We start from the raw sequence: 25366 nt of genomic DNA on the forward strand, positions 1-25366 counted from the left end.
TTGAATCATATTGTCAGAATAAATTCTTGAATGGAGGACTCCAAGTCTGCCCCCTCCCCTCTTTGCAGCTGGAGCCAGCCAGCTGCCCTGAAGCTGGGTAAAAAGGGAAACATCTCCTTGGTATGATGCTGAAATTAATGGTTATCTGAAACATTTGTCCTTAGAGCTTCCCGGGAGCACCCATCTGTCCAGGAGAAGAAGAAGTCCACCATTTGGCAATTGTAAGTTACTGGATGGTCTGTGCAGACTTAAAAGAGGATAGTGTTGCTGTTACTATTTTAGGCACCAGCCTGATAGCACGAGAAGCAGAACTGAAGTAGAGATGAGCCAAAAATGTAAGCTGTTATCTGAACCACTATACCCCAAAAACCTCCTGGTCCAGGTCCAGGTCCAGGTAAAATGGAAATCAAATCTAAACTACATATGGCTTTTGTTTTACAAATCCTGTGAAGATTACTTACATCTGAGACTGGAGAGGTGTAACGGACTCTCTCACATATACTCAGAATCAGTTTACAGCAAGGGACAGTAATCATAATAAAACTGATTCAGAACAGGGTAGCCTCCACTGGTGAAACCAAACACAGACACAAGCCCATCTCTAGTGCTAAGGATCACTGCGCTCAAACCTGGGCAATTCCATGGAAGGATTTTCAGGACTCCTGTTCTTGGTCTTGTTTCGTCTGTATTTTGAATTTGTGTTGCAGATTGTCCTTCTGCTCTTCTCATTCCTTATTTGTTGGCTTCTCTCCATTCCCAGCTTTAGTCGCCTATTCAGCTCTTCCTCCAGTCCCCCGCCTGCAAAGAGGAACTACCCGTCAATGAACATCCACTATAAGTCTCCAACAGCAGCTGGGTTCAGTCAACGCCGCAGCCATACCATGTGCCAGATCTCTTCTGGCAGCCGCACCCTTGAATTCTTCCCTGAAGAGTGAGTCACCTGCTATGCGCAAAGCCAGATCCCTCTGCAGATCAGCCAAGTGGCAACCAAATTGTTTTAAAATGGGCTTTTTCTCAGAGGACTGTGGCTTAAATGTTACATTAATCAGTTTAATGAAGAAGATGGATCCCCTACCTGTGTTACCTGTTAAGGATAGTGTTTAAATCTGTACTTAGCTGTGGAATCTCGCCAGGCTCTTGTGTATATCCACCTGACCTTTCACCCCTCACTTCTCCCTGGGGCAGGCTTAGCAGATTAGCAGTATGAGCTCTTATCTTCCCAAATGTGTTTTTGGTTTTATCTTGTGCTCTGTAGGCCATGATGAGATTTCATCTAGATGAGCCAGAAGCAAAGTGACCCTGCTGTGATTCAGTTGCCCACCAGGTCTGGATCAAGTCCTGAATACTATTGTCTGCACTGGCTATGTGGGAGGATGAAGAAGGGCTTTGGTAGAGATACTGAGGACTCCACCAGCAGCCTCTTTCCTCTGTCCCCTCCAGGGCTCAACTGTAGACTCCTGGGTGCTTTCTCAGCAGCACTGCCCAGGCTACTGTATTTGATTTTAACACTTACAGTGCTGGAAGAGGGCCACTCAGCTGTTGCTGCTGCAGAATTGCCCCCTCCCTCTTTGTGCCTCTGCTACTGTGGACTTTTAATGCTTTGTTTATATTGCATGTGGTCTGTGATTTTCAGCTTTTAGTTTTTGAGGAGTTGTGTTTTGTGGAAGGAGTTTGGATTATGTGACAGTAGAGTGCTGTTCCCTATGCAGCTTTACAAGGGATTTGTTGGAAGGGCACTGGATCAGGAATGGAAGAGGTTCTCTCTTGACTGTGAAGCTCTAGACCTTTTGCACACTGTTCAACTTCTCTTTCGTACATTTTATCCAGCAACTGGCCTGCGACATCTGCTCTGTTGGGTGGACTGTATCCTGGTCTTAATGACTGAACCATGTTAATGAAGTGTGGGTTCTCATACTGTGGACCCCAAAGTAGGTCATGACCCCATTTTAATGGGATCGCCAGGTCCAGCATTAGACTTGTTGGAACCTGGGGCTGAAGCTGAAGCCCAAGTTTCACCCCCACCTGGGATGGCGGGGCTCGGGCTGTGCATCCCCTACCCCCCCCCCCCCCGAGGTCATATACTGACTTTGTTGTCAGAATGGGGTTAGCAGTGCAATGATGTTTGAGAACCTGTCATGGGGCACAGACTCACCGGCGGTGCCTCCTGCTGGTTGTCTCAGGGAATTAGCATTCCAGCCTCCAGAGCACCCTCTTCAGGTCAGTGTATCACCTTGCTGCTGGCGCCCATGTCCCTCCCAGGACCCCGGTGCCCCTTTCACTGGGTGCTGCCCCCTGGCAGTACCACACAGTTCTAGGTCTCCCCCTCCCAGGGGAATCCCCCACCCACTATCCCTACCTCGCCTCGGTCGTAGGCTCCTGCCAGTCACCAGCTAGCCCCTGTGCCCTAGGGCAGACTGCAGTATGAGCCCTCATTACAGGCAAGGTTGGGTTTGGACCTGCTGCCTCTTCCTACCCGTGGCTGCCCCTGCAACCCCCATACCTGATAGGCCTTCCCAGGCCTGTAGCCTGGGGCTTTCCTAGGCCAGAGCTCCCTGGCTCCCTTGGCCTTTCCCCAGCCCTGCTCCAAACTAGGTCCTCTATTCCAGTCTCTACAGTGAGGTCCCTCCCTCTCAGAGCTAGAGAGAGAGTGCTCTCTGGGCCTCTGGCTCACAGCCTTTATAGAGCCAGATGGGCCCTGACTGGGGCATGCTGCAGCTGAGGCTGAGGCTGCTTCCCCAATCAGCCCCAATGCCTTTCTTCTGAAACAGCCCTCTCTCAGGACTGTTTTAAACCCCTCTGGGCCGAGCAGGGTATCCACCCCGCTACAGAACCCCTTTGCTATGTTATAGATTCCTGTTAGTTTCATGCTGTCCAGAGTGTTCTTTTGCTGCTTTTGTTTGTACGTTGGAATGATAAAAACAGCCCATTGAGAGTTGGGACTGATGTTCAAAAAGCCTCTATTATTAGTAAAATATAGCCAAAGGCCAAATTTTGCCCTGTTATGCCAGTGTAAATCAGGAGTTACTCCACTGGAGTCAATGGAATTTCCCAGATTTACATCTGTGTGATTAAGATCACAATTTGGGCTTCAGTAAACAGTGTCATGTGCTGTCTCAGGGGAGACCCACATGAGAGGATGACCGCCAGCGTGGATTTGATTTAAATCAAATTGATTTAAATCATTATTTAAATCACTAGTCAGGAAGACTCGATTTAATCATGGATTTCTACATAAAAGTGCATTCTTGTTTTTTGTTATAACCTTAATACATATTCTTCACAATTTAGAGATGGATGTAGGTTTCATTTTTAGAAGGTACACATTATACATTTTTAAGTGATTTATTTTGAAAACTTTTCAGATTAGTTTTACAGCTATATCAGAAAATGAATGATTGTTTGGTTATTTCATTTACCAAAGATAATTGAAGCAGATATTGATGAAGTCATTGGGAGATAAACTATCTCCAATTCAACAGGTTAATCATTAATATTTGGAGGATTTTTTTGCCATGCTGTATTAGGAGGAGACCATTACCAGACAGACATTTAAATTGTTTTATTTAACTAAAACAACGTTATGTATTGAAGAAAAAAATCCAGAACAGCAAACATATAATATTTTAACAAAACAAACATATGAATTTTTGAATTTAAACATTCAAGTTTTTTTAAATCAGGTTTGTTTTTATTCACATTATTTTTAACTAAAATAGTTAAATGAAATATTAAAAAAAAATTAAATCTACTGTGTCAGCCAGGTCAACATGAGAAACTTAAAATATTGGCTTCTCCAGCTAACTCAGTCGTCTTCACCTTCATTTTCCAGTTTGTTCATAATCTGGAAAAGAAAAACAAGCTTTCCTGCTATTTCACGTCCCAAATGATTTCTCAATTTGGAATGAATAGTCCAAAGGAAGAAAATATTCTTTTTTTACACTGGCAGAAGAAGCTACTGCTATTAAAATTGCAGTTATCACTTCAACAGTCTCTGCATCCAAGTGCTTAAGTGACTTCCACCAGTTCACTGGTGTGACTTTCTTTAAACATCATCAGCAAACATATTTCTTGAATGGTTCACCCTTAGCTCTGAAGTTTATTATAGTTGGCATTATGGAGGGATGATTGCTGGATGTCCATGTCATAGCCAATTCCTCTTCTTCAGCAGTTAAGGTTTGACCCTGTTACCCAATACTGAGAATATTTGCAAGAAAATGAGATGGAGATAGTGCTTGTCCCATTCTTTTTTTTAATGCTTGTAATTTAACTCTGTCATTGCATATTTCTCTTTTTAAGATCTCACTCAGTTCCTTCCAAATTTCAGCAACGTCATCAATAAAACAGCTGTTTCCCTGCTTTTTATTAAAGGCTACAGAAATAGGCTTCAGGGTACTCAGCATGTGTTCAACATTTCTCTTAAGCCCAGTGTTGAGAACTTTGGCTGTGACAGTGCCAGCTATTTGTTCACGATTTTGTTCACAAACTGTCATCAGATTAGGCCGGTTCTTGATATAGTGCTCAAAACAGTCCACTTCTGAGTTCCATCGCACACCTTGTGGGAGAGTTAGCTTGGTTCCTCCCACTTTTTTCAGAGCAGCTGCTGTGAAGTGGTTGTTACGGAAGTATTTTGCCATTTCAACAACATTAGCCTCTATTTCTGGAACACTGGTCTTTGGCTCAGAGCTGCATCAAATGAGCACTGCAAACATATGTTATTAGCTTTGGACTCTCTTAACTCTCTTCTAAATAATTTCTTCTTATCTTGGATACATTTGCAGCATTGTCTGTGACCAAGCTGTGTACTAGACATTTGATTTTTTTTTCACAGTTTGTTATAGGTTTTACTGCTATGTCTTGTAAGTATTCTGCTGTGTGTGCATTTCCTGATGTATCAATTGTTTCTGTAAGGAAGACATTCCCTTCTTCTGTTGTCACACAAGCACATATAACAGGATCATTGTGGACATTGCTCCACCCATCAAGACTGAGGTTAACAATTTTACCCTCTAGACCTTTTGCACACTGTTCAATTTCTCTTTCATACACTTTATCCAGCAATTGGCCTGCAACATCAGCTCTGTTGGGTGGACTGTATCCTGGTCTTAATGACTGAACCATGTTAATGAAGTGTGGGTTCTCAAACGTATGGAAAGGAGAGTTTATTGCATTAACAAACTGTGCAATTTTTTAATCAATTGCCTCTTTTTGTTTTTCTGCTGATTCTTATCACAAACTTATCTATGGTTGTTTCTGGATGATGGAGATTTTTTTTTTCTTTTTGCTGCACGTGATATACTGTGGCTATGTGACATACATGATGTGACTGAAACACTATAATTGGCCAATAACTCTGATCTTGAAGGTGGATAATCTTCAGACCAAATAAATCAATGGAGTTAGTTAATTATTATTACCGTACTGCTCCTTTAATATTATTCATTGCATTCACAGACACTCAGGACTATTTTAAAGGTGAAATTGTAAAAGGAAAATCTGCCTATTTCAGCTATTTATTTTTTATCACAACTGCATCTAAAATCATAGTACCATAGAGTAACAACTATATTTTTTGCTCAAACATGAGAATTCAAGAATAGTCCAGAAGGAAGACAGGCAGTCCTTAAGAAAGAAGTATGAAATAAAAAAGTTTATCAACCTGAAGATCCTGCAGGTTCAGACATGTTCCTTTCATCATCTTCAACACAGCTTCCTCCTGAGAAGGAACACTTCTCATGATGTTGTTTCTTTCGGGCAACCAGGCCTTGCATTTCTTTGTTGCACTGTTTGCATTTTGCACGCGTGCCTGTCTTACTCCCAAGTAGAGGGGTATTTCATTATTTAATTAAAATATTCCCAAACTGGGTCTCTTTTACAGCCTGCTGCCATCATAGGTTTTCCTTTCTAGTGAGAGAATGGTATGGTAGATCTCAAATCAATGAAGGCTACACTTAGAAAGACCTCAAGGCTTCTGGAATATGCTGCTCAAACAGTTTCACTTTTGTTTCTACTGCCTGTCCCTCCCTTCTCACATTTATCTCCAGACTTCTTCTCCTTGTCCAGATCTATTCCGCCCCCAACAATCTTCTATTCATTGAACTTTCTGAAACTTTGCACTTTTAGAGAGAGGTAAGGGATTGACTCTGTGTACACACATTTGCAGAGGGACACTAGGGTTGAGGTCTGTTATGTCTCACCTCAATATAGTATTTATTTATTTATTTATTTAAAACATTTTTTGCTGTTAATAAGCATGTTCTCTCTGGAGACACAAATCCACAATCCGAGAACTGCAAAACTAAGCATCTCCGATGGAATCTTCTAGACTGAGCACTAAATCCCATTGGGTAAATAGAAAGATTAACCTAAATAATCTAAACAGAAGCCCCCTGGAATCCCATAAAATCCCTAATGCATGAACTCTTGGAACTCATTTACAAAACTTTTCTTAAACATTACATGAATATATTGTCTCATACTATATAATTAGAATTTATAATCCCTACTCGATGATGAGATATCTTTGAGCTATAATATATCTTTATTAAAACTATCTTTAGATCCGATTTTTTAATTTATTTATTTTTTAATTGTTGATTTTTATCCACTCTGGTGACCACCACAACCTGATTCCTCACATCAGGTGGGACTGGGAGCATCATGGAGGTGATGTTCTTGGCTTCTGAACTGGAGATGAAGACATGTCACTTCTTCACCCAGGGTCAGATTTACACCTCATGCGTCCCTAGGCACAGCGTCTTCAGTGCCTCCCCTGCCTACAGCTGCCCTTCGTGTTTTCCATAAGAAATTAAACAAAAAAAAATATATAAACACAGCCTCTCCAGGAAGGCACGAGATCCACCAGTATGCATGGTGCTCCCAGCCTGAGGTGGGGAGCAGCCCACCCACCCCAGGTGAGGCACATGGGGGGGACTGTACCTTTCCCCATGGCTCTGCCTGTGCAAGTGAATGGGGCACTGGCCACCTCCCTCCCTTTCCCTTCCTGGCACTGGGCAGAGGCAGTGGGGCAGCCGAGACTGGGAAGGGACTGGGACGCTCCCAGCACCTGCAGCAGCTGTCCCGCCTGGCTGCGGCTCAGCTCCTCCAGGCGCCTGACTCAGACGCTCACCCTGCTCCAGCCCCACAGGCGGGGCAGCCACCACCCGTGCCAGGAGCCTGGCTGCCCACAGGGGAGCTGTATGTATTACATTTTTTAACTTTTAACCCACTTTTGACTTCTAAGCGCTCCTAGGCATGTGCCTACTGTGCCTAATTGGAAATCCGGCCTTGCTTTGCACCCTCTACTTGCTGGCCACTTGTTCTGCAGTTTCAAAGGAGCTGCTCACCTTCTCAGCAAGCCAACAGAGAGGGTTTTAAGATGTGGAAAAGATTAAACAGTTGATTGGAATGAAAGAAGGAATATCTTCCACCTGAGGTCATGGGGTCAGTAAAATGCAAAGGAACCTAAGATGATAATCTTAGGGTCTCCCATGAATGTTTGTCTCCAAGAAAGCTGATTCTTCATCTCTGAAGGTTTCTAGGTGTGTTCCCAAGGACCTGTCCTACCACAATGGGTGAGATGGAAGGGAGCTAGAGATTAGGGCTTCCCTGAGTCCACCTCTCAACAGTACTTTTATCTCTCTTGTTTTCTGCTCCTCCTTTTCTCCTTGTCAAAGACACTTTTATTTCCTGCTTTGTATTCTTTGACCTCTGACTGTTTTTCTTCCACCTTCCATGGCAACGCTTCCTTGACCCTCTGCCTCTGTTTTTAACCATAGATTGAGAAGTAACACTGTTGCTTCTCTCCTCAGTGACTGTACGTCATCCACACGTCGTGAACAGAAGCGTGAGCAGTACCGCCAGGTCCGAGAGCATGTGCGGAATGATGACGGTCGATTACAGGCCTGTGGGTGGAGCCTTCCCGCCAAGTACAAGCAGGTAGGAACCATTTGCTGCAAGGCTAAGGGGAAAGAACAGGTGATTACAATCCGAAATGAAACCAGTAGAGACCTAACTCCCCCAATTGGTAAATATACTTTTTATTGGTACAGCATTTGAATTAAAGATATTGTAGACACATGCTGTCTGTCTGGTGGGCTTGGGTCAAATTCATCCTTTCTATATGCCCTCTGCAATCATTGGAGGGGAAGTTCTCTTGCATGGAAGTTTCTGAAAGAACTCCTTCTGGAAGTAGCAATAATTCTTCCTCCACCAGAGCCCATTCTTATTTTTATTTACTTTATTTTTTTCAATTTAGTCCATACACAGGCTCTGAGCACCCTGCCAATTATTTAAAATTACAAACCCAGTTAGCTCTCTGGTCTGCCTAGCAGCAAGATCAAATACCATCACCCCAATATATTGGCTTACACCGTAACCCCACCTACCTCTCATCAAAGGGCAAGTGATGGAAATGGGTGCTGCAATGTGCCCTGAAAGTTGACAAATCCCCAGGCTGCTTTGGAGCTGGGTGGGAGGGCATTCCAGTGTCCTGGAGCCCTTACAGAATTCTCTGCCAGCCACCTGCTCTCGTTAAATCAAGGGGGAATATACCAGTAGTGTCTGTGCTGACCATATGTCACATTCTGGGGAGGCAATCTAGACCAGTGAGGTGTTGTGTCATTGCTTGCCCTGTAACTCTTAAGTGCTTTAAAAGGCTCTGCTCTGTGGTGGTCTTGTCTGGATGTTTCTAGCCAGCAGACAAGCCTGCACTGAGTGTCTGTGATTCCAGCAGCCATGCTCCGGTTACACCTGGCAAGATGACCCCAACACAATCCCAGATTTTTCCAAAACCGTGTGCTCTGCAATGTCCAGCTCTCTCTTTGACTATTCAGAGCGATTTAAGGTTTGTTTGTTCCTTTAAAGATACAATATCCAACAGCTTGTCACATTAACTAGAGTTCACATTCACTTTAATTCAAACACAGCAGTGGGTTGGGTTAGATTAAAAGTAAAACAAGTTTATTAACAATACAAGATTGGATTTTAAGTGAGTTCAAGTATAAAGGGTAGAGTTAGAAATGGTTGCAAGCAAATACCAGTGAAAAATGCCTTCTAGCAGCTAAGGCTTAATAAAACAATCTGCAGCCTTTATTCAGGCCTTTATTCTTACCAATCTATCTTTCAGCAAGATGGCTGACCACTCCTCTGGTCAAGATCTCCCACAAAGTTCAAAGTACTCAATTCCTTAATCGTCTCAGGTGAAAAATAACTGGGGGTTCTTTTCCCCCTTTTTTTTTTATAGCCTAGTGAATTTTTCTGAAGATTACCCACCAAAGTAAAGTTCATTAAGCTATTAGGAAGGCAACATGGAGTCTGGTGGTGGAGGAAGCTCCATGCTGGTTTCTTCCCTCCCTTCCCGCAGTGTTTGGTAAAATGCAAATTATTCTCTTTCCTGCAATCTCCTCCCCCTGCTGTCTTGATGGTCTTGTTTATCTTCTATGTTGTTTGCATTCCCATTATCTCTTAATGTACATTGAATGTCATTCAGCCACCTAGAAGGCATCTCCCTTTGTCTAGAGTGGAATAACTTTAGCTCTGCTTGGCAGGACACACAATTTCCAATATGTTTGTAATTTTGAGTTTGTGTTCATAGAATCATAGCATATCAGGGTTGGAAGGGACCTCAGGAGATCATCTAGTCCAAACCCCTGCTCAAAGCAGGACCACTCCCCAATTTTTGCCCCAGATCCCTAAATGGCCCCCTCAAGGATTAATCTCACAACCCTTAGCAGGCCAATGCTCAAACCACTGATCTATCCCTCACCCCCCCATCCTCTTTGGAACCCCCTTTCAGGTAGTTGAATGCAGCTATCAAATTCCCCCCTCATTCTTCTCTTCTGCAGAGTAAATAATCCCAGTTCCCTCAGCCTCTCTTTATAAGTCATGTGCTCCAGCCCCCTAATAATTTTTGTTGCCCTCCGCTGGACTCTTTCCAATTTTTCCACATCCTTCTTGTAGTGTGGGGCCCAAAACTGAACACAGTACTCTAGATGAGGCCTCACCAATGCTGAATAGAGGGGAACGATCACGTCCCTCGATCTGCTGGCAATGCTCCTACTGGTGTTCTGTACTTACACCAAACAGTAATATTAATGATCAGTGATTTCTATTGATAGCGTACATGACACTTTTTGGATACAATTTATGACTTTAGTGAGTTGGAGTACACTTAACTAGTCATGCCAGCTGTAACTCACTCACTACCAGATACAGTGAGCCCCTGGCCCTCTTGCATTGGAATGCTGTTAGAGTGACACTATAACTCTGGCAGTGTATCATGGTAAGAGAGGTGGTCTCACAGGTATACTGGTTCCAGGCCATTTGAGGCTTCATTCCATACAAGGTGTATGATGAAGCATACGCAGGCATTGGCAGTGAGTAACTGCAAGGTCTTTCTAAGGCTAATGTTTCTTGTTACACCTTTATGGCTATAGGTCTATTGTTGTAGCTGGCTTATAATCATATCACACTCTTGTACTGTCTTTCTCTGTCTCCTCTTCCCCCAAAGCTGAGTCCCAATGGTGGCCAGGAAGACACCCGCATGAAAAATGTCCCTGTCCCTGTGTACTGTCGCCCTCTAGTGGAGAAGGACCCCACCATGAAGGTAAACATTCAGCTATAGACTGTTCTATATACCATTGTGATTGTGAGTGGTGCACATCCCCGGGTATGGATTATGGTCAAATTACTGGTGCAATTTTTAGGTTGTTTGAAATTTTTGACATGGCCCAATTGTTCAAAGTTTCTGTTAAATCTGAAGACTTCTACTCCTGCTTTGCCTTTGGAATGGCTTATTTCTAATGCATATAGGACAACAGTACATCTGTTTCTAAGGATATATTTGGCAGCAAATTTTGGTTGCCAGGAGACTGTGGTTCTTTCCTAGGTTCTTTGCTTGTTTTTATGCATGACTTACACAGGATCAGCAACCACCTGAGTTTATAAAGCTCCCCTTACAAAGAAGCCTTAGAGCATTGTACAGTAAAAGGATATAAAAAATCAGCAAGAGCAGTTGAAGGCAGCTATGAACATATTTCTTTAACCTCCATGACTGATTAGAAATCGCCAATCTGAACCAAATTTAGCTTTGGTGTTTGTAACTCAATAGACTTCTCTGGAATTGTCTGCTTATGCCAGGCCTGAATTTATGACTCTCTGAGTATCTTTCGCAAACTTGAAGAAGAGCTCTGTGGAGCTCAAAAGCTTGTCTCTATCACGAACAGATGTTGGTCCAGTAAAAGACCTCTACCCCGATACAGTGTGGTCCGATATAACGCGAATTTGGATATAACTCGGTAAAACAGCGCTCTGGGGAGCAGGGCTGCTTTACCTCGTTATATTCAAATTCATGTTACTGCAAGCGGTTCTCTGCGCCCCCCCCTTACTTGCTGCAGCCCCCCTGCCCCAGCTCGCCTCTGCCTCCTCCCACGAGCATGCCACCTCTCTGCTTCTCCTCCCTCCCAGGCTTGCCGTGCCAATCAGCTGATTTGCAGCAAGCCTGGGAGGGAGGAAGGAACAGGAGGAGAAGTGGAGTGGCAGTGGCGCATTCAGGGGCGGAGGCGGAGTGGAGGTGAACTGGGGCGGGGGGCTCAGGGAGCGCCGCAGCAAGTAACCGAGGGGTGTGGGGCAGGGTGCAGAGGAACTGCTCCCCGCCCCAGCTCACTTCGCCTCCGCCTCCTCCCCGACTGTGCCACTGCCACTCCGCTTCTCCCCCACTTCCTCCCTCCCTCCAAGGCTTGCCGCGAATCAGCTGATTGGCGTGGCAAGCCTGGGAGGGAGGAGAAGCGGAGCAGTGGCGTGCTCATGAGAGGAGGCAGAGGTGGAGTAGAGGTGAACTAGGGTGGGGAGCAGTTCCTCTCCCTACCCTGATATAATGCAGTCTCACCTATAAGACGATAAGATTTTTTGGTTCCCGAGGACCGCGTTATATCGGGGTAGAGGTATATTCCCTCCGCCACCTTGTCTCTCATATTCAGAGTTGATTTTCAGACTGCAGTTGGATATTAAATGGTAAGAGAATTCTTACATTGCTGGCTGTTTGTGGTCTGAGATTCTCAGCATAGCCTGACCTATGGGGATGCTTCTGTTTTGGTCTGTTTTTCCCCAGAGATTGTTGATTGTCCTAGTGTTTGGGGATAGGATTCCATCCCCAACATTCTCATAAAAACAATGTGGCTTACAGTGGATTAGGTAGTTTCTAGCACAGGAGAAGATGCAAGTCACTTCAAACTTGCAGGAAACCTGTTTCTCAGGGCCCAATCCTACATTTGTTATGCATGCTTAACGCAAATCGAAGACAAATCTGTTTTTTGTCTGCATGTGTACTGCAGAGTCCTGTCCTAACAGCCCTGTTTCCAGTTGTGGACTCTGTTAGTGCTGCCAGTTCTGGTTATTGACATGTAAAGAAAACATTCTGCTTCTCCACCTGGGAGAGTCTGGGGACTGCAATGCTGTGGATTTTGATTTTCAATGCTTTGATTTTAGGTCACACACAGAGTTTATTATTTTCTTTCTCTTTTAATATCTGCTAATCATATTTGCTAAATTGTCTCTTTGGAAATGCAGTGGCTTCTACTAGACAACAGATTTCCTCTTTCCTTTCTCCCCTAAATTAACTGTGGTTTCTGGTAGAAATCAACCTACATTTTTGTAGGTGTTGGGTATGTGCATGGAATGCTCTGCAGGGGTATTTGAATTGATTAAGGTTCTGGTCCCCAAATAGTTCTTAGTCTGTTTAGATTTCTGCTTTGATCATTTAGTTGTGGTGTGCAGCTGGAGTCAACCTGATGGGGTGGAAGCCCTTTGAACAGGATTCTGGGAGTGGACAGAAGTCAGATCCTGGACGTGATCCTCTCACCTGTGACCGGGAGGTGGAAGGAGAGAACACCAAGAGTAACCACACATCTCCAGAAAAGAAAAAGGTCAGAAAAGAGACCCTCTGATTCTCTCCCCCTCTTTCTGTCCCTGCCCCCCTTATATGGCACACTCATCATCATAGTATTAGAACTCTGTCTCTCATGTACTGGCTGTTTGCATAGTCTTTCTTCCTGTTACCATTGGTTTAATATCTATGCAGCATTGTCCAGTGATAAGAGCAGGTGCTATTCCCAGCTCCACCAATGACTCTGATCTTGGATAAGTCACATACCCTGGCCAAGCCTCCATTTCCCCCTTTGTAAAGTGGTTGGAGATCTACAGATACAAGGTGCTTTATTAGAATAAAAGGATCGTTTGATGCCTAATGACAATGCAGTCTTTCATAAAAAGTATCAGGATTCAGGCAGGAACAGGATGTATTGAGAATCATGGTATTGGAGCTTGGGTGCAAGATGGCTAATGCTGCTTCTGTAATACAGAAGTCTTGCTGTCCAGCTATCAAGCAGACAGATGCAGTAATGGCAGGCAACACAATGGCTCATTTCATTCAGCTTTCCATATGGCGAAATGTTAGCAGCTATGAGAATGGAAGGGGCTAGAGCCAGTGATGACTGACTTGTAACTGATAACTAGTGAAAGTGCAGTAGAGCTGTAGGTTGCTCTGTAAATCGTTGCAAGGTTGTAGCTACTCTTGGCTTCCATGTCTTCCCACAGTAGGATGGCTGCTAATCCTCTGGGAAGGAGGATAATGCTGCTATTGCTGGTAATAACTGGTGGGTTTCACCCTCAAGCCCATCTGCCTCCCAGCTGTATTTTGAGCTAAGAAGTGGGGTTATTGCTAGGTGTGTTGGTGAGCTCATTCCTTGCCCTGTTTTACCATAGCAAGAGAGGTTTTATTGGAACAAGCTGCTGCTTCTGAACTTCCCATTCTAGAAAGCAACTTTTTTCACCGAACATAAACCCAGTAAGATACTGAACCCAATGTTACAACAGTTTGAAGCCACCTAGAGGGAATGCATGGCTGTTCTATGATTTATGTCTGGGGAACTGTGATGAATTTTAAAAATGGATTGGTTGTGCTAAGTAGTAGCATAATAGACAGAACCTTCCTTACTTAGGTTGATAGTTCAAGTACAGCCCAGGTTGACAGTAACTAAATGTTGTTACTATCTGACTGCTGTTTGGTGGCCTCTATGAAATGAGTTCCCAGTGTCACTAATTGTAAGTCTCAGAAGCGAGGCTTAGGACCAAACTCCCCACTTGCCCCATAGATGGTCTCTGCAGGCCTGGGCTGAGCTATGCTGGGGCAGCAGCATAGTGGAAGTTTGCATTTTGGCTGCCTATTTTTATGTATCTTCAGATGCTAACAAGAGGTGTTAGCTCTCCAGAGCTGGCAGGCTGGTCTCTTCAATACAAATGTTGTCAAAGATTGAATGGTTAGCTAGAGTCTCAGGAGTGCTGATTCTCTCCCTTCATTTTTATCTCCTGCAGGCAAAGGAGCTGCACGAGATGGATGCCACATCCAGCCGAGTCTGGATTCTCACGAGTACCCTTTCTACAAGTAAAGTCGTGATCATTGATGCCAACCAGCCCGGCACAGTGGTGGATCAGTTTACTGTCTGCAATGCCCACGTACTCTGCATTTCCAGCATCCCTGGTAAGTGAGAAAAGGCATCTTTCAAGCTTGAACAGACTCATCAACTCCTCAGATTTGTGCAAATGATGCTTAGTTGTTCTGTAGCTAACAAGTGGGAGCTGCTGTGACCAGTTCAGCAACTGTGTCCACAGATGGTCACCCATAACCTTCCTTCATGTAGGACCAGACTGTGGAGACTTTACCTATGTTGATGAGCACTTATTCATGTAAGCAGTTCCTTTGACTTCCAGAAGTCTACTCATGTAAGCAAGTGCTCACCAGGCTGATTTCAGAGTAGCAGCCGTGTTAGTCTGTATTCGCAAAAAAGAAAAGGAGTACTTGTGGCACCTTAGAGACTAACAAATTTATTTGAGCATAAGCTTTCGTGAGCTACAGCTCACTTCATCGGATGCATTCAGTGGAAAATACAGTGGGGAGATTTATATACACACACAGAGAACATGAAACAATGGGTTTTATCATACAAACTGTAAGGAGAGTGATCACTTAAGATGAGCTATTACCAGCGGGCGGGGGGGAGGAAGAAAACCTTTTGTGGTGATAATCAAGGTGGGCCATTTCCAGCAGTTGACAAGAACGTCTGAGGAACAGTGGGGAGTGGAGGGGGAATAACATGGGGAAATAGTTTTACTTTGTGTAAGTAAGGGCTCCACAAACCTGGCCTTGATATGGAGGCTGGGCAGGACACTCTCCAAGGGCCTGTGGTATCTTCATGAGACTGGTAAACTCACCATCAGAATGTTACATCTCCATGGATATCTCAGGAATACTGCTAAGCCAAAATAGAGTAGAGTGGCTATTACACTTATGGAAGAGTCTCTTCCTTTCCCTTCAGCGGCTAGTGACAGTGATTATCCTCCAGGCGAGATCTTTCTGGAGGGAGACGTGAATCCAGAAGAGTCATCTGGAACAGATGGAGTCCTTGCAGGAATCACTCTGGTGGGTTGTGCAACCCGGTGCAACGTGCCACGCAGTAACTGTTCTTCCCGTGGAGACACCCCTGTGCTGGATAAGGGACAGAGTGAGTCTCAGGACTAAGGTCTCATGATAATCTGGTTTTCACCCTGTAGCCACATCCTTCTTCATCTGAGTACTCCCCTTCCTGGCCTGAAGTCCTTGGGGATCCCCAAGAAGTCTTGCAGTCTGGTCTAAGTCATAAACACCTTGGCCATCCCCTTTGTTTATGCCTTTGAGACCTTCTATTTAGAATCCAGAGTGTTCCTTTCCTCTTCCTATGAATAATCCACATCACGCTGTACAGTACTGGGGTTAACAGAGTGGAATCTTTTGGACAGATGACATGTTCTTGATCTCTCACTTTTGCTGCTATTCTTAGCATTTTCCTTTCCCAACCCATGTCTTTCTATAAACTCACTAATTCATTGAGGTGAGCAAAGAAGTCAGTGTGGGAACGGGAGTAAAAATACTCTGATCAGATCCTCAGTGGAACGGGCTGCCATAGAGGGTTTCTGACACCGTACCAGACATAGACCACACCTCACCTTAAAATACTCTGTCTCCTCTCCTTCAGAATAGAGATCTCTCTTGAGTACTCTCCTCATCTATACACAGCTTGGGGAATCTATAATCGCAGACACAAAAGCTGTCTGACTTGCAAGAATAATCATAAAACCAGAAGCTTTTTTATATATATAGTTCCTCCTTGTTTCCCATCCACCTTACAGCATATTCCCCTTCCCTAGGTGAGGTGGCTGCAGTCAACAATGGGAAGATCTATCAGTCCCAGTCCACGGAGGAGGCAACAGAAGCTACAGAGGTACCAGAGAGTGGTGTAAATGAAACAGAACCAGCTCAAGTCCGGCCTGGTCCACTTACAGAGCATATCTTTACAGATCCAGCTCCAGCTCAGGCACCTGTTAGACAAAACAGGTAGGCTGGATGCATGGAGTGTGCTCTTTGTCTTATACTTAGATATAAGCTCCTTGGGGCAGGGATCGTCTTTTTGTCCTGTGTTTGTACAGCGCCTACCACGGTAGGGTTCTGATCCACGATAAGGAGTCCTCGATGTGATGGTAATACAAAAAATAATAATAACAATAATACAGTTGTGTACCATCAATCTTTGCCTGCATCAGCTGTTTGTGATGAGTAAAATGAGGTAGCTAGCCTGGTTTTTTTGGGGCAGATTCAAACTCTCGTCACTTTCATGCCAAACCAATATCACAGATGGGATAAAAGGGTAGAGAAGAAATAAAATGAAACGAACATGGTTCAGCCAACAGTCATGGTTTGGCCGCCCCTTCCTCCTTTCCTCCTTGTCTGCCCGCCTGCCTCCTCACCCCCCTCCCACCTGTCGCTCACCTCCCTGTTCGCCTCCTCACCCCACTCGCCTGCCTATCTCCTGCCTTACCTTCCTGCCCGCCCACTCATGATTTTATCAAAGCGTGGGGCCCCCCAAAGCACGGGGCCCGAGGTGGTTGCCCTGATTCACCATACCCAAGGGATGGCTCTGGCCCCAGATATGACCTGTAACGAACTTGAGAGGTCTGTTTTGTCTCTGCAGTGAGAACGGGCAGCAAAAGACAGAGTCAAGCACAACACTGCCAGAGCAGGAAGTGAATGGTGATGCTGTTGGAACAGGCACCAGTGCTGCACCCACGATGTGGCTTGGAGCACAGAATGGCTGGTAGGTTCACTGCTATTTTACGGAACCCTATATGTCACCCACATTCATAAAACCCCATAGAACTAGATATCATTGCCTTTAATGAGTGCATCCTTGCTGCACCAGCTGTTCTGAGTCCCCAGTTCATCTTAGGCAGAGCAACTCACCCACACTTTGCAAATTCCTTTGATGCTAGAGTAAAAGACTCAACCCCTACCCCACAGTTCAGCCTTTGTAGGTTTATTGGCCTTCCTGCTAACCATTGTTGTCTGCTCCTTTCTCCCAGGCTGTATGTGCACTCGGCAGTGTCCAACTGGAAGAAATGTCTGCATTCGATAAAGCTGAAGGATTCTGTGCTGAGCCTGGTGTAAGTTGGTGGTCCTGAGTTGGGAACTCTAAACCAGGGAATTTGTTACTTTTCTTGTCATTAGTTGATTCTTTGCCTGGCCATCTTTTCATCACCCTGGTAGTGTTCTGTAAATCAGTAAAGGTCTGTGGGGAAGGGGTCTCAACCCACTCCCTGTTCACTGAACCATTTAAGCTTCAGAGGATATTTCTATACTGCACGCTAAGCCCAGGTCTTAGGGACCCAGGCTTACAGATTCAGTGTTTCCAAGCCCATGCTTGAGCACCACACTGCATTTTAAATCTGGGTTTATAGTTGCTGGATCTGGTTCTCTCAGCTGTGTTAATGCATCCATTCTGCACTACAAAGACTTTCTGATTTGGGTCTGTGGCTAGACTTGCATCCACACTGAAAAATGACGGTGGCTTGGACTCCCATGGCAGGGTCCTAGAACCCAGGTCCTGAGTGCTTGCTAACCTGAGTTATGCTGATTTGTGTGTAGGTGGAAGTGGGGCTTGGACTCAAACCTGAGTCAGAGCTCAGGCTTAGTGTGCAGTGTAGACATATCCACACTGAGCTACCTTCTTTCCCAGTTGCAGGCTTGTACTGAATACTGGAAATAAGTAAGCAGGGGTGGGGGGACAATAGCTCAATTCTCCTCTCACTGACTCTAGTGTAAATTAGAAATCAATGGAGTTACATTATTGCAAAGCCAGTGAAAAGAAGAGGGGAAACTCAGCAGGGCATTAGTGAGCCCCCAGCTAGTTTAATAATGAAGGCATTAGTGCTACCAATAGAATAAAGAAGCTATGTGTGTGACTCTCACATGGTGAATGTTGCCAGCAAGTGCTGGATTTAGCAGGAATAGAGGCATGACCATATGTGTGATTTGTCTAGATACAGGAAATGATTTATAACCAAGAGAGTGGGAGAAGGAATCTCTCATTCCCCAAACCAAGCAGACCATTAAAACATCCAAATCCAGCAGCATTTCTTGTTATTGCCACCTTCTCATGAGCGTTTTCTTCTCTATTATTTCAGGCATGTGAAAGGCCGGGTTCTTGTTGCCCTGGCAGATGGAACATTAGCCATTTTCCACCGAGGAGAAGGTAAGGATCAAAGCAGCAAAGGTGAACTAGCCTGCTTCAAAACAGAAGCAGAGTCTCTGGAAATGAATTAAGCATGTCAGTGCTTCCTTCTGATTCAAGATGGCAGGGTGCCAGATTGCTGGGGAAATAATATTTCCTTAAAATATATGGCTACTATAAAAGTATCATCATCCTAATCATTACAGCTCCTTTTACTTCTGGGTTGTAAATCTTTATCCTGCTAGCTGCAGGCTGATTTTGCATCCCTAGAGATCATCTCTGTTACACTGCAGCTCCCAGCTGCATTCACACCTGAGAACTTCAGAGCAGTTTCCAGTTGTGACCAAAGTTCTCAGAGCAAGACTTCTTTCTCAATTACTCGTTGAATTCTCTGAGTGTAATCAGAGCAGTGGAGTCAGTACAATACACTAAGGTGGACAGGCTGCTGTTTGCCTGGAAACCAATTTTGATTCAACCTCTGTTATGCTTGGTTAGGCAATGTGAACTTGGAGTTTAGGTCTGATCATTCATACATTCAGAACATTCATTTTAAAGATACAATAATCCTTCCTAACCTAGAAGTCATATGTCTTCAGAAGAAGCCTGATTGCTCTAATAGTTGGAGCATAGGTCTAGGAGGTGAGAGATCTGGGTTCTGTCCATGGCTGTGAGTGATTTTGGGCAAATCATTTAACTATGCTTCAGCTTCTCTGTTTGTAAAATGGGGAGAATAATGCCCCTTTACAGAGAAGACTGATTCATTCGAACAAGCTTTGAGATAGTCCCATTGGATTTGCTTCCCCACACTTCCCGCCGCCGCTTTTTTTGCTGTAGCTCATTAAAAAGCTTAGGGGAGTCTATTCACCTTCTCACAAAAAGAATGGAGGTTTTAATCAGCCAGATTTTGGGAGTTTTAGCACCCAACCCCACATGCACTGCCATGTGCTTAGTGGGCACGAGGCTCTGACCCAAGTAGTAGTATCAATTTATGGCCTGTTAACAGATCTAAGGAAAATAACCCTTGGTGTGCGTGTCCTATAATCCATGATCCTTCACTGCCAGTCTAACAGGAGTTCACACACAATGATATGAACATTCAGAATCTCCACATTCTATTTTGATATAATAAACAACCTGTGATTCATTGTGTTGCTTATTATGTGAGTTTTCCTGTAGAAATTCTTTTCACTTTTGGCAGCACAAAGATTTGTGTAGTCTTCAGGTTATGACAGTTATGTATCAGGATTTCTCTCCTGTGTTTTATCTTGTTCTAATGGTATGAATTGTATTTCTGAATAATTTATTCTTGAGGGTTCTTGGCCAGTCTTGTGCTCCTCCGTGAATACTCAGAAAGCTAAGAATATTGATTACCTATGGCTGCATTTTAAATAACTAATACAGCTTTCATTTACAGGAAAGTATGAGACAGTCCCAGAATTAAATGGAAAAGAAAATGAGTGTTGTGCATAACATCTGATGAAGTATACAACACCCCTTCTAATGTCTTTGCTTCTCCCTAGATGGTCAATGGGATCTCAGCAACTATCACCTGATGGACCTGGGTCACACCCACCATTCCATCCGCTGCATGGCTGTTGTGTATGATAGAGTCTGGTGTGGCTATAAGAACAAAGTCCATGTCATCCAGCCCAAGACAATGCAGATTGAGGTGAGGAGGCTGTGTGTGCATATGTGTTTGTGCGTGCGCACGCATGTGCATATGTGAAAGTGAGAGTAAAGATAAGTTGCTGGCTCCCGGTGTATTTGTTTTTCTAGCTGCTCTTCTGCAGGGAAGTGAGGGAATGCAGAGCCTTTGTATCCTCGTTGCTGATCCATGTTGGTAGGGGAAGAACTGTAACAGGAGGTCACGTTACTCTGGAAATCTGCCAGAATAGCACTCCTGACACACTCCCTCATTCCTCCCTGAATGGAATCTTCAGATCACATCTCAGTTTAGCACTTCCTCTCATTTAACTGATGAGGCTGGACTGGGCATCTGTACCCGGCCCTAGTGTGTATCACTTGGTAGGAAGTCAGACTCGTGCTTGGCCGCAGGCAGTATATAACTGCAAAATAGACAGGTGTGGGCAGCAAGCTGTGGGGGTTCCACTTATTGAAGAGCAAGAAGCTAGTTTAAAACCCATCTTGTTGAAATTGTGATTCGTTGTAATGTAACAGTGTAACAGGAGTAACAATGCCTGTAGGATGCAACTGCTATAAAAGGGGGACGAATACAAACAGTAAATCCACAACCAGTAAATTCACCTCACTCACCACCAGCAAGATCCTCATCCTTGTGCTTTTAAAAACTTGACTGAGAAGTGCTGGGAGATTCCTGTTGCATTGTTTGCAAAGTACCCAGAATAAGGCAAAATGGTTTCATTTCATTTCACTCTTTGGTATGAGCCATTTCATTAATGTCCTAGTTCCAAAGCAGTCTATTAGAATATCTAAGATTGTAACAATTCTCTCTAGGGAGAGGAAACCAGAGGAACAGGCTGGCCAATCACACAGTTGATCTGAGGAGCTTCTGCATACTGTAGTGGAGGTTTCAGAGCTATCTCCTTAGTTTATGCCTCTGCCCCAGGAGTCTTGAAAGCCAACAAGTGCCCCCAGCCCAGGTATGAACTCACGCTGCTCCCCCTATGTGGCCTTTCAGAAATCCTTCGATGCCCACCCACGCCGGGAGAGTCAGGTCCGGCAGCTGGCATGGATTGGAGATGGGGTGTGGGTTTCCATCCGCTTGGACTCCACACTGAGGCTGTATCATGCCCACACCCATCAGCACCTCCAGGATGTGGACATAGAGCCTTATGTCAGCAAGATGCTAGGTGAGAAGGCAGTGCCAGTCAGGAAACGGCCTGTTTGTTATTCTTGTGGGCATGGAGCATCAGTGTTGTTAGGCAGCATTGCTCCAAGTGATACTGTCTTCACTGATTCTGCAATTCTCATTCATGCTTGGTAGGCACTGGAAAGCTGGGCTTCTCGTTTGTGCGAATCACAGCCCTGCTTATCGCTGGCAACCGCCTCTGGGTTGGGACAGGGAATGGTGTCGTCATCTCCATCCCACTGACTGAGAGTAGGTGATGTTCATCAGACATTCTTCTGTGTTTTCTTGATGTTCGCAACGCCTTTATTTGCTAATTGCGCTAGGAAGGAGTGGCTCTGGCAGACTAATGTATCTCCACCATGATCCTGTGCATTTTGGTGCCACAACTGGAATTCTGGTCACAGCAGTGTTCAGGGAGAAGGGAGGGAGACTGGCAATGAAGATAGCTTAGTTTGGTTTTGCACCATGTTACAGAAATGCATGCCTCAGTCTAGAGCATTCTAGGACATCATTATGGACAGTTCAGTGAAGATCTCATCTCAGTGTGCTGCTGCAGTTAAAAAAGCTAACAAGATGTTAGAATGCATAAGGCTGTTGAATAATGCAGAAAAATGTACAATGCCATTATATAAATTGGTGGGACATCCTCCTCTAGAATATTTTGTGCATTACTGATCATCCCATCTCAAAATGGATATTACAGAATTAGAGAGGGTTCAGAGATGGGCGACAGGAATGATAAAGAATGGCATGATGAATAATATGGAGGATATTATAATACTGTGTTCTAGAGTGGCTTGGTTTGTGGATTAATCTTTCTAATGAGGTAACCTCCATTCAGCTTGGAAGGACTGAGAGAAATAGGCTAACGCCATAGAATAAGGGAAAGTCTGAAATGTTCTGCAGTGTTCACATGTAGTGATGTTGTTTGAGGTTCCTCATTTTGCCTAATCTCACTGGGAAGCCCTGGATCTAGTTTGACACCATCCTAGTTATGGAATTAAGAATTCACTACAAGTTAATTTGCCCCATGTAAAGATCAAATGGACATTTTGTTGCTGGCCCTCACAGTCCAGTTGAAGCTGTTTTCTCCTGTGAGGAGCAGATGGCTCCATCTATACACAGGCTGCTGTTGAGCACATAGGCGCCGACTCCATGGGTGTTCAGGGGCTGGAGTACCCACTAGGAAAAATTGGTGGGTGCTCTGCACCCACCAGCAGCCAAGTTCGAGCACACACCGGCACCAGCAGAAGCTGGTGCCTATAGTTGAGCATGACTTTAATGTGGCTGGCAACTGTTGACTGATTCTGAAAACATTTCATGATGCTGTAGATAGCTGAACTCCCACTACAGCATCTCCCAAGGCTGAGGATGCAGAAAGTTCATTACATCAAATCAGAGACTTAGTCCAGTAAAAATCAGTATCTTAAGCCAACTCTATCCAGTAAAATGAGGAGACCCAGCAAGTGCCAACAGACAAAACTCTAGATCTGGGGGTGAAGGGGCACTAGTTTAAACATTCAGTAATTCTACCCTTTGCCTGCCAATCCACATCTAACTCACTTTCCATTGTGGAAAGTTTTCTCCTAAGTGGACTTGATCATACTGGAATTTGCAGTCAGAATAGCAGGGCTCCCTCTTCTTCCCATGGTACTGGCAGATAAAGGAATGCTAAATAGAGCATGTCTGTTTGTTTTATAGAAGGAGCAGCAAATCCACTGTAGTCCTACTGGACTGGAATTGTCCACTCCTGCTGCTATTGACACCAATAGCACTGACACTAGTCGTCAATGAATTAGTCATTAAATCCAACTCTCTGTGATCGTAACCTCCGAATCCCAGTTCTGAGCCCATATCGTAAGGCCTGTCCCTTGGGGATGCTGTCATAACTGTGAGTTCAAGTCAATTCACATTGTAAGCAAATTCCACTAGTCTCTGATACTTGTGTAGAAATGTGATTTTTGAAAATGCAGTAAGATTTCACTATGAAGCTGAATTTTTCTCTCCCCTTCCTGATGCTGCAGTGTGTTCTTTTTAGTTAAGAAAGAGGAAAGCAAGAGCAGTGTTTTCTTACAAAGCAACTCTGAATTGATAGCATCCATTGGTGCCTTCTGTAGATTTAAAAGTTTATGTTTCTCCTTCCTGCAGTTTCTCCCAATAATTGACTTTTTATTCTCTTCTCATCTACCTGTTTGTTCCCATGTCCCTCTGTTTTTCCACTTCTTGCCTGTGCCTAGCCGTAGTCCTCCACCGAGGCCAACTCCTTGGGCTCCGGGGTAAGTCCAACACCACCTACCTTCCTTCTAGATTTCAGATGTCATTCCTTGTCTACCCATCGACCTTTCCAGTCATTTTCTCATCCCTTTGTTCATCCATTTATCTGTTCACCTCTCTCATTTTAAGTTGCAGTCACTGAGAAAAGACCAGAGATAATATAAATTGCCTCATTCCCCTTGGGCTGAGAACATTTGAACTCTTCTTGGCAGCCATCCCATTTGTTTTATTGTGAAATTGAGTACTTTAATCTCTCCAATTAGTTTCATTGTTGGGTGGCTCAGATTAACCAAACTGTTCACTTTGTAACCCTAGCAGTAGGGATCTGCTTAGCCAGATGTTCCCAGGCAGACAAGGATAGACTGTCCACTCAGTCTTGCAAGATTTTCTCTGAGCGCCTTCATTTTCCAAAACAATTATGGCCTTTGCCACTGTGGGACGTCATATCCAGAAATAATTGAGCAGGACTTTTAAAAGCATTAAAAATCATTTGAATGTATGCAAGTTAAGCCAGTGATCTTGAAAAGTTCATGATTCAAGGCTTAAGATGACCATCTGCAGGGGTCAGGAAGGAATCTTTTTCTCCCAGAAGCATAGCACAATTACCCAGGATCACTCTTCCTTTTGAAGCATTAGATACTGGCCATTGCTAGAGACAGAATATTGGGCTAGAAGAATTAATTGCCTGATATGACTGGTCCTATGTAACAATTAAATGATGCCAGCCAGTGTTCCCTCTAATTTTTTATGCCCATGTGCGGAATAAGGACTCTTCCCCCTCCCACCCCCCCAGCTCTCTTGCCGCAGCAGCTTGGGTGTAGAGGCACCTCTCCCCAGCTGCAGCAGCTCCGGCAGGCCTGGGCCAGGCCGAGGGAGGGGCTCAGGTCCGTGTTGGGGCTGGAGGAGGGGTGCCTCTATCCTGGCCGCGGCAGGTTCAGGGCAGGTCCATGCTGGGGTCATCGGGGAGGGGCACCTCTCCCCGCAGAGGCAGCTCTGCACTGGGGCTTATTGGGAGGGGCGCTTCTTCCCGCCGTGACAGGTCTGCGCTGGGGCCAGTGGGATGGGGCTCCTCTCCCACTGTGGCCCTGAGCCCCTGCGTGGAGCTTAATAGGCGGCCATGGAGCTTAGAGGGAACTTAGATGCCAGCCAATTGTACCTGCTCATAGCAAACCAAATCACAAAGATGCAGAAAGCCCTTACTGTTATGGTCTCTCTTTTTGACCAGCATTCATTCTTCCCTCCTGATATATTTGAGCCTGCTAGCTGTTCATCTCCTCTGATTTCAGGATTATTTCTGCATCATTTAATAACTGAAATAGAACTCAGCCCAAAATATATAACTCTATTGAAACAATAGGTCCTTGTGGTAGCAGGATTGAAATAGCAACCACCTTATGATAGAATCATAGGACAGTAAGGGACCTTGAGAGGTCATTTAGTCCAGTCCCCTGCACTCATGGTAGGACTAAGTATTATGTTTTAGTTCTTCCAAGTGACTGATCACAAATGGAAACTTTGGATTCACTACAGTGTCCCTCTTAAGATTAAACTAGCTTGGGTCATAAAGGGTAACAAGAAAACATTTTACAAATACATTAGAAGCAAGAGGAAGACAAGGACAGGGTAGGCCCATTACTTAATGATGAGGAACATACAATAACAGAAAATG

At 44.6% G+C, this 25366-nt stretch overlaps 1 protein-coding gene across 47 annotated transcripts in view; it reads left to right on the top strand.

Annotated features, from left to right (window-relative positions):
* MAPK8IP3 (mitogen-activated protein kinase 8 interacting protein 3) overlaps window positions 1-25366 on the top strand; it is a 150806-nt gene that overhangs the window by 116533 nt on the left and 8907 nt on the right. For 19 of the 47 annotated variants that reach the window (XM_043494349.1, XM_043494348.1, XM_043494350.1 and 16 more), the window contains 15 exons: window positions 165-221; window positions 761-931; window positions 7776-7935; window positions 10508-10603; window positions 12759-12920; window positions 14368-14533; window positions 15369-15554; window positions 16237-16423; window positions 17058-17180; window positions 17446-17526; window positions 18547-18614; window positions 20114-20262; window positions 21253-21424; window positions 21559-21672; window positions 23661-23699. In XM_043494349.1, the coding sequence (XP_043350284.1) occupies window positions 165-221; window positions 761-931; window positions 7776-7935; window positions 10508-10603; window positions 12759-12920; window positions 14368-14533; window positions 15369-15554; window positions 16237-16423; window positions 17058-17180; window positions 17446-17526; window positions 18547-18614; window positions 20114-20262; window positions 21253-21424; window positions 21559-21672; window positions 23661-23699 (1931 nt within the window). The remainder of the gene's footprint in view (window positions 1-164; window positions 222-760; window positions 932-7775; window positions 7936-10507; window positions 10604-12758; window positions 12921-14367; window positions 14534-15368; window positions 15555-16236; window positions 16424-17057; window positions 17181-17445; window positions 17527-18546; window positions 18615-20113; window positions 20263-21252; window positions 21425-21558; window positions 21673-23660; window positions 23700-25366) is intronic. The other 28 variants (XM_043494361.1, XM_043494354.1, XM_043494357.1 and 25 more) reach the window with 3 other exon arrangements.

The sequence above is a fragment of the Dermochelys coriacea genome, chromosome 10 (assembly GCF_009764565.3).
Source record: "Dermochelys coriacea isolate rDerCor1 chromosome 10, rDerCor1.pri.v4, whole genome shotgun sequence".
NCBI classification, from domain to species: Eukaryota; Metazoa; Chordata; order Testudines; family Dermochelyidae; genus Dermochelys; species Dermochelys coriacea.